This window comes from Elephas maximus, chromosome 4 (genome assembly GCF_024166365.1).
Source record: "Elephas maximus indicus isolate mEleMax1 chromosome 4, mEleMax1 primary haplotype, whole genome shotgun sequence".
Taxonomy (NCBI): Eukaryota; Metazoa; Chordata; class Mammalia; order Proboscidea; family Elephantidae; genus Elephas; species Elephas maximus.
This window is the reverse complement of record NC_064822.1, coordinates 147,925,020-147,942,027: the sequence shown is the minus strand read 5'-3', so window position 1 is coordinate 147,942,027 and position 17,008 is coordinate 147,925,020. Positions and strand designations below refer to the sequence as shown.

The 17,008-nt window shown below is 35.1% G+C and overlaps 1 protein-coding gene across 4 annotated transcripts in view; it reads left to right on the top strand.

Moving 5' to 3' along the window:
- Nucleotides 1–17,008, top strand: part of SLC6A15 (solute carrier family 6 member 15) — a 54,961-nt gene that overhangs the window by 20,347 nt on the left and 17,606 nt on the right. Inside the window, exons 1-5 of one of the 4 annotated variants that reach the window (XM_049883978.1) lie at nt 6,506–6,564; nt 6,969–7,436; nt 11,760–11,917; nt 12,494–12,620; nt 13,783–13,964. In XM_049883978.1, coding sequence (XP_049739935.1) covers nt 7,148–7,436; nt 11,760–11,917; nt 12,494–12,620; nt 13,783–13,964 — 756 coding nt within the window. In that variant the 5' untranslated portion in view covers nt 6,506–6,564; nt 6,969–7,147. Of the gene's footprint in view, nt 1–6,505; nt 6,565–6,968; nt 7,437–11,759; nt 11,918–12,493; nt 12,621–13,782; nt 13,965–17,008 lie in introns of those variants that run through there. The other 3 variants (XM_049883977.1, XM_049883979.1, XM_049883980.1) reach the window with 3 other exon arrangements.

Below are 17,008 nucleotides of genomic sequence, written 5' to 3'. Positions count from 1 at the left end.
TGGGAGTTCTAAAATACTTAATTGTGCTCATGAAGAACCTGTACATAGACCCAGAGGCAGTTGTTTGAACAGAGCAAGGGGTTAATTCATGGTATAAAATCAGGAAATGTGTGTATCAGGGTTGTATCCTTTTGCCATACTTATTCAATCTGTATGCTGAGAAAATAATCTGAGAAGCTGGACTGTATGGAGAAGAATGTGGCATCAGGATTGGTGGAAGACTCAGTAACAACCTGCGGTATGAAGATGACACAACTTTGCTGAAGGCGAAGAGAACTTGAAGCACTTACTGATGAAGATCAAAGAGTACAGCCTTCAGTATGGATTGCACCTCAAAATAAAGAAAACAAAAATCCTCACAACTGTACCAATAAGCAATATCATGATAAATGCATAAAAGATTGAAGTTGTCAAGGAGTTCATTTTACTTGGATCCACCATCAATGCTCATGGTAGTTCCCAGTACCATCGAGTCGATTCCGAGTCATAGCCACCCTATAGGACAGAGTAGAACTGCCCCATAGAGTTTCCAAGGAGCGCCTGGCAGATTTGAACTGCTGACCCTTTGGTTAACAGCCGTAGCACTTAGCCACTATGCCACCAGCTCATGGTAGTAGCAGTCAAGAAATTAAATGACATATTGCCTTGGGAAAATCTGCTGCAAATGACCTTTTTAAAGTCTTAAAAAGCAAAGATATCACTTTAAGGACTAAGGTATGCCTGACCCAGGCCATGATACTTTCTGTTGCCTCATATGCATGTGAAAGCTGGACAGTGAATAAAGAAGACTGAGGAAGAATTGATGTGAAGAATATTGAATATACCATGGACTACCAACCCAAACCAAAAATTCTGTCTTGGAGAAAGTACAGCCAGAATGCTCATTCGAAGTGAGGATGGCGAGACTTCGTCTCACATACTTTGGACATGTTATGAGGAAGGATCAGTGCCTGGAGAAGGACATCATGCTTTGTGAGGTAGAGGGTCAGCAAAAAAAAAAAGGAAGACCCTCGAGACATGGATTGACACTGTACCTGCCACAATGGGCTCAAACAAAGCAATGACTGCGAGCATCACGCAGGACTGGGCAGTGTTTCATTCTATTGTAAATAGGGTCACTATGAGTCGGAACCAGCTTCACTGCACCTAACAACAACTACACTTTGATTTTATAAAGGTTGCCTAGGGTCTTTACCTTATACAATATGTGTGTATATATTTATGTATTTATAACACAATGTATTTAAATTTTGTATTAGACAGTTTTTTAATAGAAAATATGACCTTCAGATAGTTTAATCAGAATTTTCAAAGTATACCCTATGTAAGTTAGAGATGATTATTCATATGCTTTGAAAAAAACATGTAGTAGTGTACAAAGATGTTATTTTTTATTTTGTGCTTTTTGCATGTATATTTTTTCCTACAAAAATCAGTAATTTATTGAAAAAATATAATAGGTTCTAAGCCAGTGAATTTAAGTGAGGTTTATGAGTTACACTGGCTTTAACGTTTTTTCTTTATGAAATGGCACACATTTTTTACTGTAATGGCATCTCTAAACTAGGATACACCCTATACTTTTCTATTTGTATGGAAAAAAAATAACAAGGCAAGTCAGACCAGTGCTTATTGAGGATACTGAGGTTATGAAAAATGTAACTACTAGAAGTCACACAAACAACAAGTAATCAAGCTAGGACACAAATCCAGGTTCTTCCGACTCTAAAATAGATGCTGTAATTCTATTTATAGTTAACTATTTTTTTTTTTATGCGAACAGCTTATCATGAGATGATCAGTAAAGATAGACCTTTAATATGGATAATTCCTGCCTTATAGATCACATTTTCTTATATGTCAGTTTATTTTCTTCCAGCAAAATTATTTGGAAAATTAGCTTATTTCAGTTTTCCAGTTGTCATTTTCATTAATTTATTCAACTAATATTTATTGGGCTCTAGGAGGATTTTAGGAGGATATGATGCAAGCTAGAGAGATAAAATTCCTGAATTCATGAGTGTATTTCCATATAAAAACCTTGTTGGCCTCTTTAAAATAATCACTGTGAAAAGTTTTTCACTTATTCTAGAGATGTATCGATCACTCGAATTATTTTGGGAATGTGTCTGTTTCAGAATTGTCATCACAGTGTGTGTCTTAATCTTAAAAAAAAAATTAAGCAGATCTTAAATGATTAAGTGATTGTTCTGAGGATGTATATTTTAACTTTGGAAATAAACATCCTTCCCACCTAAAGGTAATGAGTAAGTTGCATGGTCAAGTTAAAGAATTCTTTTTATTAAACCAGGTTTCTTGGTGTACTGAGTTTTTCATTGCAGTCATAAACTCAAGTATGATCAGGTTCTTTCTCTGACTTGTAATGTAAATCTATGGCAGTCCCATCAAGGAATTCTATTTTTTTGTAGAAATGGAAGAATGCTTGGAACTTTTTAAAGTTTCCTGATCCAGCTTTGGAGAGAAGCACTCGTATGTTTTATCACCTGTTTTTCGAACACTTTATTGTGCTTTAGGTGAAAGTTTACATAGCAAATTAGTTTTCCAATCAATAATCCATACACAGATTGTTGTGGAGCATTGTTTGTAATCCCTGCAATGTGTCAGTACTCTGGCCATTTCCTTCCTGGGTTCTCCATTTCCATTCATCCAGTTTCCCTGTTTCTCCTTGACTTCTCATCCTTGATTTTGGGCAAATGTTGCCCTTTTGGTCTCGTATAGTTGATTTTTCTAAGGAGCACGTCTTAGTCAGCTAGTGCTGCTGTAACAGAAATACCATAAGTGGATGGGTTTAACAAAGAAAAATTTATTCTCTCACAGTCTGGTAGTAGGCTAAAAGTCCAAATTCAGGGCGTCAGCTCCAGGGGAAGGCTTTCTTTCTGTCAGCTCTGGAGGAAGGTCCTTGTCATCAATCTTCCCCTGAACTAGGAACTTCTCAGCACAGGGCCCCTGGATCCAAAGGACATGCCGTTCTCCTGGCTCTTGCTTCTTGGTGGTATGAGGTCCCTGTGTCTCTCTTCTCCTTTCTCTCTATTATATCTCAAAAAAGATTGGCTCTATTATATCTCAAAAAAGATTGGCTTAAGACACTAGCTAATCTTGTAGATCTCATCACTATAACTGCTGCTAATCCATTAACATCATAGTGATAGGATTTATAACACATTGGGAAAAGACACATCAGATAACAAAATGGTAGACAGTCATACAATAGTGGGAATCATGACCTATCCAAGTTGACAGATATTTTTGGGGAATACAATGCATGACAGAGCACATTCTTCATGGATGTTATTGTTTATTTTATGGACCTATCTATTATTTGGCTGAAAGAGGGCCTCTGGGAGTGTCTTCAGTTTCAAGTTAGAAGTTTGTCTCAGGACAAGTCTCGGGGGTTCCTCCAGTCTCTATCAGCCCAGTAAGACTGATCTTTTTTTTGTAAAGTTCTACATTTTTTATTCATTCTAACTGGGACCTTCTATTGTGGTCTCAGTCAGAGTGGTCAGTAGTGGTAGCTGGGCACCATCTAGTTCTTCTAGTCTCAAGTTAGAGGAGGATATGGTTCATGTGGGCCATTATTCCTTTGGACTAATTACTTCTTTGAGCCTTGTTTTTCTTCATTATCCTTTGCTCCAGGCGAGAAAAGAGCAGTAGTTGCTTCTTAGATGGCAGCTCACAAGCTTTTAAGAACTCCAGATGCTGCTATCCAGCCTAGGATGTAGAACATTATCTTTATGAACTGTGTTTTGCCACTTGACCTGCATGTCCCCCGAGACTATGGCCCTTAGCCTTTAAGCCCAGTAGTATGATTCTGATATCTAAATAGTTTCTATAACTGTGCCCCCTGTGTGCTCTGTCATATATATGAGTACATATACAGCATTTACAAGTATGTATGTAGAAATATCTACAACCATGGTGTAGTGGTTAAGACGACTAACTACAAACTGAAAGGTTGATGGTTTGAACCTACCAGCTGCTCCCTGGAAGCCCTATGAGGCAGTTCTGTTCTGTCCTATAGGGTTGCTGTAAGTTGGAATCGACTTGATTGCAATGGGTTTGTTTTTTTTTTTTTGTTTTTTTTTTTTTGTATGTGTGCACATAGGTGTACTCCTGTACAACCTCCCAAACCTCTTTAGCATACATATTTGTCTATGTATCTATTCACAAATTGTTATTACTATTGTTGCAGGATTATACATTGTAGCATTTACCATAGTTGCCCTTTATTCTTGTGTACCTCTCAGCGTTTTGCTTTGCTTTGTTCACCTCGTGCTGACTTCCCACATATTGTGTATTGCCTTCCCCTTCACTGGAATTAACACCTGTTGGCACAGTGGTTAATAATTTGGCTGCTAACCAAAAGATTGGTAGTTCACATCTACCAGCCACTCTTTGGAAACCCTATGGGGACAGTTCTACTCTGTCCTATAGGGTTGCTGTAAGTTAGAATTGACTCAACAGCAATGGGTTTGGTTTGGTTTTTGTATTATCTAGTTCTTGATTCTCCTTCCCTCCCCTCCCCATCCCTGGTAACTATCAGAGAGTGTTTCTTTATGTGTGTAAATCTCTTCCTGACCTTTATAATAGTGGTCTCATACAATATTTGTCCTTCTGTGATTGACTTATTTCACTCAGCATAATAGTGTCTTCCAGATTCATCCATGTTGTGAGATGTTTCACAGATTCATCATTATTCTTTATTGTTGTGTAGCATTCCATTGTATATATGTACTACAGTTTGTTTATCCACTCATTCCTTGATGGACACTTAAGTTGTTTCCATCTTTTTGCTATTGTAAATAATGCTGTAACGAACATGGGTGTGTGTATGTCTATTCATGTGATGCTCTTGTTTCTCTAGGCTATATACTTAGGAGTGGTATTGCTGAATCATATGGTATTTCTATTTCTGGCTTTTAAAGGAAGTGCCATACTGTTTTCCATAATGGTTGTACCATTTTTGCAGTCCCACCAGCAGTGTATGAGTTCCAGTCTCCCCACAGCATCTCCATCATTTGTTGTTCTCTGTTTTTTTGATCGGTGCCATTAGTGCTGCTGTGAGATGATATCTCATTATAGTTTTCATTTACGTCTCTCTAATGGCAAATGGGGGCCCTGGTGGTGCAGTGGTTAAGTGTTGGGCTGCTAACTAAAAGCTCAGCAGCTCGAATCCACCAACCCTGTGGGGCAGTTCTGCTCTGTCCTTAGGGTCACTATGAGTCAGAATCAACTTGACAGCAACAGGTTTGGAATGGCTAATAACTGTGAACATCTTTTCATGTGTTTGTCAGTCACCTGAGTGTCTTCTTTGGAGAAATACCTGTTCATGTCCTTTGCCTATTTTTTAATTGGATTGTTTGTCTTTATGTTGTTGAGGTGTTGAAGTTTTCTATAAATTTTAGGGTTTAGACCCTTGTCAGATATATGCCATTGCCAAAACTTTTTCCCAGTCTTTAGGCTGTCTTTTTACTGTTTTGATGAAGTATTTTTTTTTTAGGAGGCCCCAGTTATCTGATTTACCTTCTGCTGTTTGTGTATTTTTAGATATGTTTGATAGTCTGTTTTTGCCATAAATTAGGGCCCTTCGGTTTATCCCTATGTTTTTTTTCATGAACTTTATAATTTTAGGTTTTATGTGTAGGTCTTTGATCCATTTTGAGTTAGTTTTTGTGTATGATGTGAGGTATGGATCCTGTTTCATTTTTCTGAAAATGGATGTCCAGTTTTGCCAGCACCATTTATTAAAAAGACTATCTCTTTCTCATTTAATGGACTTTGACCTGTTGTTGAAGATCAGCTGTCCGTAGGTGGATAGATTTACTTCTGGGTTCTCAATTTCGTTCCATTGGTCTGTCTGTTGTTTTACCAGTACCACACTGTTTTGACGACTGTGGCTGTATAGTAGGTTCTGAGATTGGGAAGTGTGGGGCTTCCTACTTTGTTCTTCTTCTTTAATAATGGTTTGCTTATTTCCTTCCTTTCCATATAAAGTTGGTGATTAGTTTTTCCATCTCATTAAAGAATGTTGTTGGAATTTGGATTACTTGTTTTTCTTTAAAATAGAAAATCTCATTGGTCTGTAGACATGCCTTGTATACTTGGTCTGTCTCTGGGTAAAGTAAAGGATATGAGAAATAACATACAAATATAGAAAGGGAAAAACAATGCCAAAGTGATGGGAGTGTTTTTTCTTGAATTGAACTGTTTGAGAGAATATTCACATAACTATCAGGAATTTTTACCACTTTTTGTGTTTCTGCTGCTTTTATGCATAGGTGTGGCTGCCCTCCATTTCTGCTTAAGCCTAATGTCACTTTTGTTCAACATTCCTGATCTTTACTATGGTAATGATGTTGGGTCATCTAAATCATGCATGTAGTATGGTTATTTGAGATGTGTCTCCTTCTCTATTAGATTCTAAAAGCAGACACTGTGTGTTTCATTAATGTTTGCTTCCCTTAAGGTGCCATCACAGTTCATATCAACTGAGTGAATGGATGAATATGTGATCAGAAGAGATTCTGTATAAGACAATACTACAGGGTTGGTATGCAATTGTGTATGTAATTCTATGAGGAATAAAGTAAGGGTTATACCATGAAAGATCTACTTTTGTCAGAGAGAAAAAAAGAAAGAAGAAGAAGTCTCAAAATTTTAACTACTAATCAACAGGAAAATATATACATTATGTATTGGGAGTATAGCTGAGGTCAAAGTTGATTTTTGCACAGAGGAGGATGTTGGCTTAAAGAACTAGGTATGAAATCATATATGTTTTACAGTCTTGCACTTTGGGAAATATTAAGCGCTGAAATGCCATGAACAATCTGTTTTATACTTATGTTTATAGAAAGAAGTTTTATCATAAAAATGAGTAAGAAAGGGTGATTCAGTATTTCTAACATTTTTATCAAACACTTATGATATTTCAACTTACAATTTTACAGGTACCTACAGAGTATTGAACGTACAGATCCAGGATCCTTAAGACATTATCAGCTTGAATCAAGGATTTATTTGATATCCTCCTTGGTCTTTGCTTAACATCAAGTAACAGTTAAAAAAAAAAAAATTGACATATTTGCCCTAAGGAGATTTAAAAAAATAATAGTACCCAGACTTTCCAATGCCTAAGAATAGCAAGGTGGTAAAAAGAGAATTAGATGATGAGGTTATTGAATCTGTCAAAGACCTTCTTTCAAATGAAGACTCAGCTGATGATGCTTTTAAGAAGAGTGAACTAATCGTTGACATTCAAGAAGAGAAAGATACAGACGTCGAAGAAGGATCTGAAGTTGAAGATGAACGACCAGCTTGGAACAGTAAGCTGCAGTACATCCTGGCCCAAGTTGGATTTTCTGTAGGTTTAGGGAATGTGTGGCGATTCCCATACCTATGTCAGAAGAATGGAGGTGGTAAGTTCTTATTTTTTAGGTGATACATTATTGTAGTAAACTTCAATTGAGTTCCTGAGGTAGCTTCTATTGTTGCTATAGTCTCATTATTTTAGAAACTATGAATTCCTTTGTGCAGCTAAGGAGATTGCTTTGTGGGAAATAAACTCAGCTCTGTTTTCAGATTAGGTTTCCATAGGAGCAGATTGGTTTGCAAGGGATATGCAGTGATTGCTTAAGGGTCCTAAATTCTCAAATTCTTTCTGTAGATGCTATAAATATCTCTGAATTACTGATCTGCACTTCTTTAAGAAGTGTTTTATCTCTTATGTCTCTTTGAAGAATAATCTGAAGTTTCTGGTATAAGACAAAATTGAGGAAGGAAGACAGAGTTTTCTCCCTGTGGCTTATTAACTCTGAATTTTAAGCCACCTCACTCTTCAAAAAGGCAAAGATGACATAATTTAGAATGATCAAAGTTTCAAACGCTCACCAGAATTTATAGATCCCATTAGAAGGGATGAAACAGATAATGTATATAATGCCCGGCATTCTTCATCCTTAGATATCCTCCATATTTGATTCCCTATTTTATAGAGTCTAGGGACAATGTTCAGTTTCAAAGAAAACTTTAAAGAAATTAGCATCCTTAATTTTAAAATACCTGTATCAGCATTGATACTTTTATCTTTTTGTACTTGCACATATAATTATGAAGAGTGACTTAGGAAAAATTGTCTTGTAAATCAAGAAAAAAAAAAAAATCCTATACAAGGGAATTGATTGTTCATGTAGGCTGTTAGCTCTGTAGCACACCAAAATCAAACTGAGTGCTATATTAACTAACATTTGAGTTGAAAGTTACCCATTTCCATGAAAGCTATTGAAGTAAGCGTGGTTAAAACTGAATATTCCTTAAGCCATGCATCTCAGCCCACATAGAATAGAAAGAATATTTTGTTATGTAATTCCAGTTTTTGATAGTTTTCTTGACTGGACAAAAAATATAGTTTCATTTTTAATATAATTTTAATCTACAAAACCCTTCATCAAATACAGCCATCAAAACATGAAAATACTTCTTAGCCACTAAAAGATACAAATGATAAGGTATTATGGTGACTAAATATATTTAAGATCTTTCCTAGTTAATTTAATCAGGCACAAAACAAGAAGTTTGGGGAAAGTAACTTATTTGACAAATCTACCTGAGAACTCAGAATCAATACCTGAAGCTTGTGTTATTCCACACATCATTCTATGAAGCTGTACACACCTTAGATAGCCAGTAACATCGCATATGAATTATTTACCAAAGCAGCTATAAGCAATTATGCATTGCCTTGCTTTTTTGTTTTTCACAAATCATTTCATTTGCCAAGACTGGTGGAAGATGAATTTTAATTATGATTCCTTTCACCTTGTAAACCTTCTTAAGGAAGACAACTGCTTTGGCTGAATTGCCAGGTTGCCTTCCATTTGGTAAAATTTCTGTCTTGGAGAGCCCTGAATGATTTCTTATTTAGTAATTACTAGCAAAAATACCTTATGTAAAAGAGTGAAAAATGCCCTCCTAGTATTGTGTCCTCTCTTCTATACACAACATTATAGAGAGGTAGTGTGTCTATTATATAATCCAAATGGACTTGATTTCAAGATGACTGTTAAGAGTACAAAATACTGACCCAGTTTGCAGTACAGCATTGAGCCTGCTAGATACTCAAGTAGTATTTTCTGATTGTTTCATCCAACAGCTCAGGCTACCTAAATCTTATCCTTTAATCATTTGAGGCACTTGATGAGGAATAGAACTGAAAGGTAATAGCTCAGATATTAAGTTGTCTAAACATATTATGACTCGACGGCAATGGGGTTGGTTTTGGGGGAAACGTATTATACTTAAAGCACAATGGTTAAGCTTAATAAGTGGTATAGTCTAGAGGATAAGAAGTCAGGTTCTGAAGCCAGTTCGATTTGCTGGAAGCCTGGCTCTTTCCAATACTGGCCATGACACCTTTTACAAGTTATCTCACTTATTTGGGTATAGCTCTCATACCTGTAAAATGGGGATGATAATGGTACTTTCCTTATTGAATTCTTTCAAGGAATAAAAGAACATGCTGGGAGCATGCTTGGAAATATGCTTGGCAAATAGTAAATGATCAGTTACGGTTTTAGCTATGACTATTTTTAATATGGGGCTAATTTTTTTTTTTTTTAATGTTAGTAGAGTACACGGAGTTAGAAGAAAAGACTAAGTATCCAGTATCATGCCATTCACACTTGACTGAGCAAAGAATCCCAATGACTCCAGTCTTATTCATTCCCTTCATTTGTAGCCATGCACACACAGATACACCCACTCACACTCTGGCATTATTAAAATGTACTTTCAGTTCTTTTTTTTTGTTTGTTTCAGTTCTTTAGGAAACATTTTCATTTTAATCTGTGAATGTTACTAATCATTTTAGAATTAGGATTTTGATAGCTCTGTTTTATAAGGTGATACATCCATACTTTATTTTATCTTCCCCTTTATAGAATCAATTAAGTCCAAAAGACTGAAAATCAACCGTAAGAAGACAGAGATTATATGCCCATCACTAATTTAGGGGAACACTCTTGCATACATTCTTTATTGCAGAGATATTTAGATACTAAGATAAATAATTTTAAAAAATCTGTTGATTTTTACTTCTTCTGCAGAATAACCACCAGAACAATTTGAAAAACCTCCCAAGTCTATTCAGTTACAATTAGAGACTTATTTTAAAATAGAAAAAACATAATAAGTAGCTTTTTAAATTTTTTTGTGTCAATTAAATTCTGTCCTTGATATTGTCTGATTAGACAGAACTTCAGAGAAGAAATTTGAATGAAGTCCATCTTTGAGGATATATAATAAATAACTTACATATGTATTTTTATATAGAAATAAGTAGAGGTCAAATATTTGATTTTTAAAATCAAATATAAATAATATCTACTGCCTTATATTTGAGTAACATTGTCAAACTATTCAGTACATTTTTTAGTCATTAGTTATATGGCTTAATTTGGGATTTACTGAAAAATAATACGTTTTTAAGTGTGGAAACTATACTACAAGGAGAATAGTGCATACATATTTATAATAGACATTAAATGTTTCATGAAAGAGCCTGAGCTCTAAATTGCTTTACCAAAACCCAGCTAATTTTAATATTTTTTTCAACCATTCCCACCACTCCTTTGAAGAATTCTAGAAAAAAGAATTGTTAGTTTCTTGAACTGTACTTTTCCTGTAAAGTGTATGTGATGAAAAATGACATTTTGCTTTTTTTTTTCTTTCTTTTCAAACTAGGCAGTCATTTTTTCTTCCATGATATTATTTGTTTTAGGAAAATAAGTTAGCTTTTATAGCATGAAGTCTCATTCATTCTAAATTATCAAGTTGGGAATGCATGAGACTTTAGATGGGTTGGGATAAAATTTAATAAATGATAAACTTTGTGTGATTAAAATACCCAGGAGTTTGTGAAATGTACTTAAGAAAATAATCGTTTTTAAAAATGAATTATTTTTATGCAGAATGAAGTTGTTTTACCCTTTTAATAACATGAAACTAAAGCCATTTTTTTTCTGGAAATACTTTGTAGCAAATTCCGGTGTCAATTTCTACAAATTTTAAAGTAATGTTGCCTTAGTCATCTAGTGCTGCCATAACAGAAATACCACAAGTGGATGGCTTTAACAAAGAGAAATTTAGTTTCTCACAGTCTTGGAGGTTACAAGTCCAAATTCAGGGTGTTGGCTCCAGGGGAAGGCTTTCTCTTTCTGTCAGCTCTGGAGGAAAGTCCTTGTTCTCAATCTTCTCCTGGTCTAGGAGCTTCTCAGGCACAGGGACCCTGTGTCCAAAGGATGCGCTCTGCTCCCGGTGCTGCATTCTTGGTGGTATGAGGTCCCCAACTCTCTGCTTGCTTCCCTTTTCTTTTATCTCTCCGGAGATAAAAGGTGGTGCATGCCACACCCCAGGGAAACTCCCTTTATGTTGGATCAGGAAGATGACCTGAATACAGGTGGTGTTACAATCCCACCCTAATCCTTTTAACCACAGGCAAAGATTATGATTTATAACAGGAAAATCACAAAATGCCTGACAACCACACATGGCCTAACCAAGCTGATAGATTTTTGGGGGGGACGTAATTCAATCCATGACAGATGTAATAGCATTTTCTTTAAAGTTCTCTATAATTATACTGTATACAAGCTCAAATATTGCCTTTCATGAGATAATTAGAATTAGTGCCTTCTCTACTGTGAATATTGAAAATATAATTTATTTTATTCTTGTCTCTGTAGGTGCATATCTTTTGCCATATTTGATACTGCTTCTGGTAATAGGTATTCCCCTTTTTTTCCTGGAACTTTCTGTGGGTCAAAGAATTCGACGAGGCAGCATTGGTGTATGGAATTACATAAGCCCTAAACTGGGCGGGATTGGATTTGCAAGTTGTGTAGTAAGTTTCCTGGTACAGTATATGGAATGGTATTTATAGGGTTGGGACTATGTTGTTCACATATAAATGAAACCTCTGTGCGTTTCTACACACTTCTTCAATTATCTTTTAAAAAACACTACTGGAGTATGTGCTAATACATAAAATCAGCTGTAAATGTTAACATATCTCAAATTTGTTAATTTATGTTCCTAAGACCTATAAGAAAAGGAACCCTGGTGGCATAGTAGTTAAAGCGCTCGGCTGCTAACCAGAAGATGAGCAGTTCGAACCCACCAACTACTCCATGGAAAAAAGATGTGGCAGTCTGCTTCTGTAAAGATTACAGCCCTGGAAACCGTGTGGGACTGTTCTACTCTGTCCTGTAGGGTCGCTCTGAGTTAGAATTGGCTCGATGGCAATAGGTTTGGTTTGTTTTTTGGTTTAAGGACTGTAAGAGAGATGAGCTTTATTTTAAAAGATAATTTGTTTCAAATAGAAAATAAAATGAGTTGGATGATGTTTAATGCATTTCATTTCATTGTTTCAAAGGAAAGCATGAGAGTTTTCATGTAATTACATTATTTTATTTTGCAGGTGTGCTTTTTCGTGGCTCTCTACTACAATGTCATCATTGGCTGGAGTTTGTTTTATTTTTCTCAGTCTTTTCAGCACCCTCTACCTTGGGATCAGTGTCCTTTGGTGAAAAATGCTTCACATACTTGTAAGACATGAATAATGTAATGTTTTTCCATTTAAAGACCATAAAATTGATAAAGACACATGCTTTCAAAAGAGCTTTTTTTTTTTACAATAATATGAAAAAATATTTTCAAAGTTATCACCATAACAAATTGTAGACCTTTGGCACAATCTAATTTTACTATCTCTTCCCAAGTCATTTTATTGTGGCCCATGCGATTAGGGTAAAAGATTATAAGCCTTCAGGTGTGAACTCTGTATATTTTATTTTATACACCCTTTTGATACCCTACATTTTGATTAAAACAAACAAAATAGAACAAAAAGAAGAATTTGGATTGATCTAACTGTTTTTGTTTCTTTGGGTCTGTTTCATAGTTTTCTCATTTAGTTTTATATCTGAGGACATAAATAAAGAACAACTTCCTATAGTAGTAATGTCTAATAGATACATAATGCAAGGTGCACATGTAATTTTACATTTTAAGTAGCCACATTTTAAAAAGTAAAAATGAATGGGTGAAGTATTTTATTAACCCAATATATCCAAAATATTATGATTTAAACATATAAAATTATTAATGTAATAATTTACATTATCTTTCTCATACTGGAGCCCTGATGGCACAGTGGTTAAGCATTTGGCTGCTAACCAAAAGGGTAGCAGTTTGAATCTATCAGCTGCTCCTTGGATACCCTATGGGGCAGTTCTACTCTGTCCTATAGGGTTGCTGTAAGTCAGAATCAACTTGATGGCAACGGTTTTTTTTTTTTTTCTTTCTCATACCATTTTCAAATTCTTGTATGTATTTTACATTTACATCTCTTCAGACTAGCCCCGTTTCAAAAGGCTTGTGTGGCCAGCAGCTAGTGCATTTGACAGCACTGCCCTAGATGGTCAGTCAGACAGTTGTGGAGGTAGGAGGGGTGAGAAACCTGATTTTGTTACAATTACTTTGATGAAAAGCACACATATTCTTACTTCAGAAATTCATAATAAGAAATATCAAAGAGGATGCTTGTCTATTGGTTCTTCACATTGTTGCACATTTTTTTTTTATTTGTCGTCATGAACGTAAATGCTATTGTAAAATGGTAGTACATTTCTAGAGAATGTTAAGAATTGATTTATAGGCTTACTCTGTTTCTTCTAAAATGATAATATGTGTCCTATCTTTCTACAGTTGTAGAACCTGAATGTGAAAAAAGTTCTGCCACCACCTATTATTGGTATAGAGAAGCACTGAATATTTCCAGTTCCATCTCTGAAAGTGGGGGCTTAAACTGGAAGATGACCATCTGCTTGCTGGCTGCCTGGGTCATAGTTTGCTTGGCTATGATCAAAGGCATTCAGTCTTCTGGAAAAGTTAGTATGTTAGAGCCCCTCCTGGTTCTATTTATCACCATTTCTGGGTACCACAGCCCTTTCAGACTCTGTTATAAATCTCTGTGGGCAAACTGCAAATAGAGATTCATCCTAAATCATTAATTAAAAAGAGACTCAAAGATTGGTAAAAAGTGATGATTTTTAAAAGATGTTTAAATTAAGGAAAATATGTAAATTAAGATATAGTGTTTTATGACACAATCTTATGTCTTAAAGTCTTTCCTTATTTCATCAAGCTATTCTTTAAAAATTTTTTCTGTGCCTCAGAATCCTTTATCTTTGTGTTTTAGTTCTCTGATTACAATTAGCTCCACTCATGGAAACTGGGGAAAGTGGTAGAACGAATAATTTGTTCATGTAATTTGTTTTGTATCATCCTTTTCTCCTTACTTTTGGATGTTTTGAGATGTAGTTGCATAAAGAATTTTAAAATAACATGGTATGAGTATGTCTGAAAGCTCTGAACATCATTCGGTAAAATGATTCAGGTAACAACACACAAAAATAAAGCATGGTAAGGAAACAGTGATGAGAGTGACAACTTAGATCTAGCCGGTTAGGTAGAAATTGACCTATTTGTTTGTTTTTAATTTTTAAGTATTTTATTTTATTGTATTTTCAGTGAAGGTTTACACAGTAATTTCCGTTCCAATTCACCAATTTCTATACAAATTGTTCGGTGACCTTGGTTACATTGTTAACAACGCGTGAACATTTTCATTATTTCTGTTCTGGTTTCTCTGTTTCCATTAATCTCGTTTCCCTGCCCCCTTACCTTCTCATTTTTGTTTTAAAGTAATTGTTGACCATTTGGTTTCATATAGATAATTTTTTAAGGGAGCACAGTACTCAAAGGTGGTATTCTTTATTTTGTGTGCCAATCTGTTAAGAAATAAAACCTATTTTTAATAATACTATGCAAATAACAATTTTCCCGTAAGAAGGTAAGAGTCATATCATTAAATGCAAAGAATTCGTGTTTACAAACACAACATGAACACCTGTAGAGTACCAGGTTACAATGCATTATCACATATCAGAAATTAGTAATTAAATATTTTGTACTTTTACTTGTTTACAGAAGAAGAAAATTGAAGTGTGACTACTCAGTACTACTTGTTGTTATCATGTGCCATCAAGTTGATTCTGACTCACAGAGACCCTGTAAGACAGTGAGAACTGCCCATAGGGTTTCCTACGCTGTAATCTTTACTGGAGCAGATCATCAGATCTTTTTTTCTGAAGAACAGCTGATGGGTTCAAACCCCCAACCTTTGGTTAGCTGAGTGCACAGCCTTGACCTTTATTATTCTCCATGTTTTATGATTGAACATTTCGGCTTTCTTCTTAGGAAGCTGTTAGAAAGTCATCACTGAGTCCAGATCAATGTCTAGTAACCACTAAGAACACAGATATTTGTAAAATTGAAATAAGTCCAATCATGTAATTAGTATACAGTTTAAAAAATACTGCAGAATAAAGGCTTTTTTTTTTTTCAGAAAATGTGTACAGAAAGGAAATCTTAACTTTCTATAAATTCTATCTTAATGTAAAATATTTTTGAGTATCTACTATTTGCCAGGTGATGATGGATATGCAAGGTTTAATAGGAGACAGTCTTTGTCCTCAAGGAACCTATAATTTAATGGGTAAGACAGATAATTACAGCATAATAAGTGCAATAATAGAGGCATACAGAAAATGCTTGAGAGCATAACCACAGTCATTGAAATTAACCTGAATTTGTGTGGAAGGCTTCACAAAAGAGGTAATATTTGGCTTAGGGTTTTATGGTTGAAGAGGAGTTCACCAGAAAGTTCATAGAGAGCACATTATATGCAGGGAAAATAGCATGTGCAAAACCCAGAGATTCCTGAGTTCTCCTGGGTGACTTTCTCATACAATTTGCAGCTTGTGGGAGGTGAAGCTTGACATGTAAGTTGATTGCAGATATTGAAGGATCTTATGGATATGATTGGCCATTATTTTGCAAGCAGTTTGGAATATTTGAGAAATTTTAGCAGCTCAGTGATACCATCAGATCTTTAGAAACATCACTTTGGACGTAGTGTGGGTGTGGCATTTCAGGGATGAAGGGGAAAGCTGGCAAGATGAACAGGAAACTGTTATAATAGTGAAGGGTGATATGTCATTGAGGATAGAAACGAAGGGTCAGATGTGAGATTTTTGTGGTAGAATCAGCTGGACTTAGTGATCATTTGGTTATGGGACGTGTGGAAGCGTGAACGTTACAGATGTGTTAGAGTTGTCTAGCCAGGGGAAGGGCAGGTACAGGATGAATCTCTTCTTCCCTTAGTCTTTACCTTGAAATTGTATTATGATATATACTGTTCCTATGCCATATTTTATTTATATATAAAATATAAATGCCATATTTACTGGAAAAAAATCATAATCAACCTATCCAGACGAGTTAATGCATAAGCCTGCATTTTTACTTGTAAATTCAGTGGGATTAGTGAACTTCATGTAAGTCACTTAGAATGCTACAAACTTGAGTTCTCTTAAAAAAATAAAAAGGTGAGCTATTACGCAAAAGTTTATCCATGAGACTGGCTAGCCTCTGTACATTGAAACTGGAATCATAAAAGTTACAGCTTTAATTCAAGTGAGATCAAGGCCGCTTGGGTAGATATGTAATAAACTGACAAACTTAAAGAATGCTAGAAGGAGGTGGAAAGAATTAAAAAAAAAAAATAGGGCCCCATGTAAAAGCATTCGTATAAAAAGGAATCAAGAAATATGGGTGAAGAAATATGATCGAGGTGATCAAAGAGTTAAAGTAGTTCAAAATGATTGAAAAATTATGTTTCATTATGACTAATTAAAATATAATTATTTTTATTAACATTGAATCCTAAGTATGTTATTTTATCCATAATACTAATTTTTCTTAGTGTTCCACATATATTTGAGTATATCTATATTTAATATATAAATATTATCTATATTTTTTTATATTTATATCTACTATAAAGTGGGTAGAACTAGAGGGAATGGAA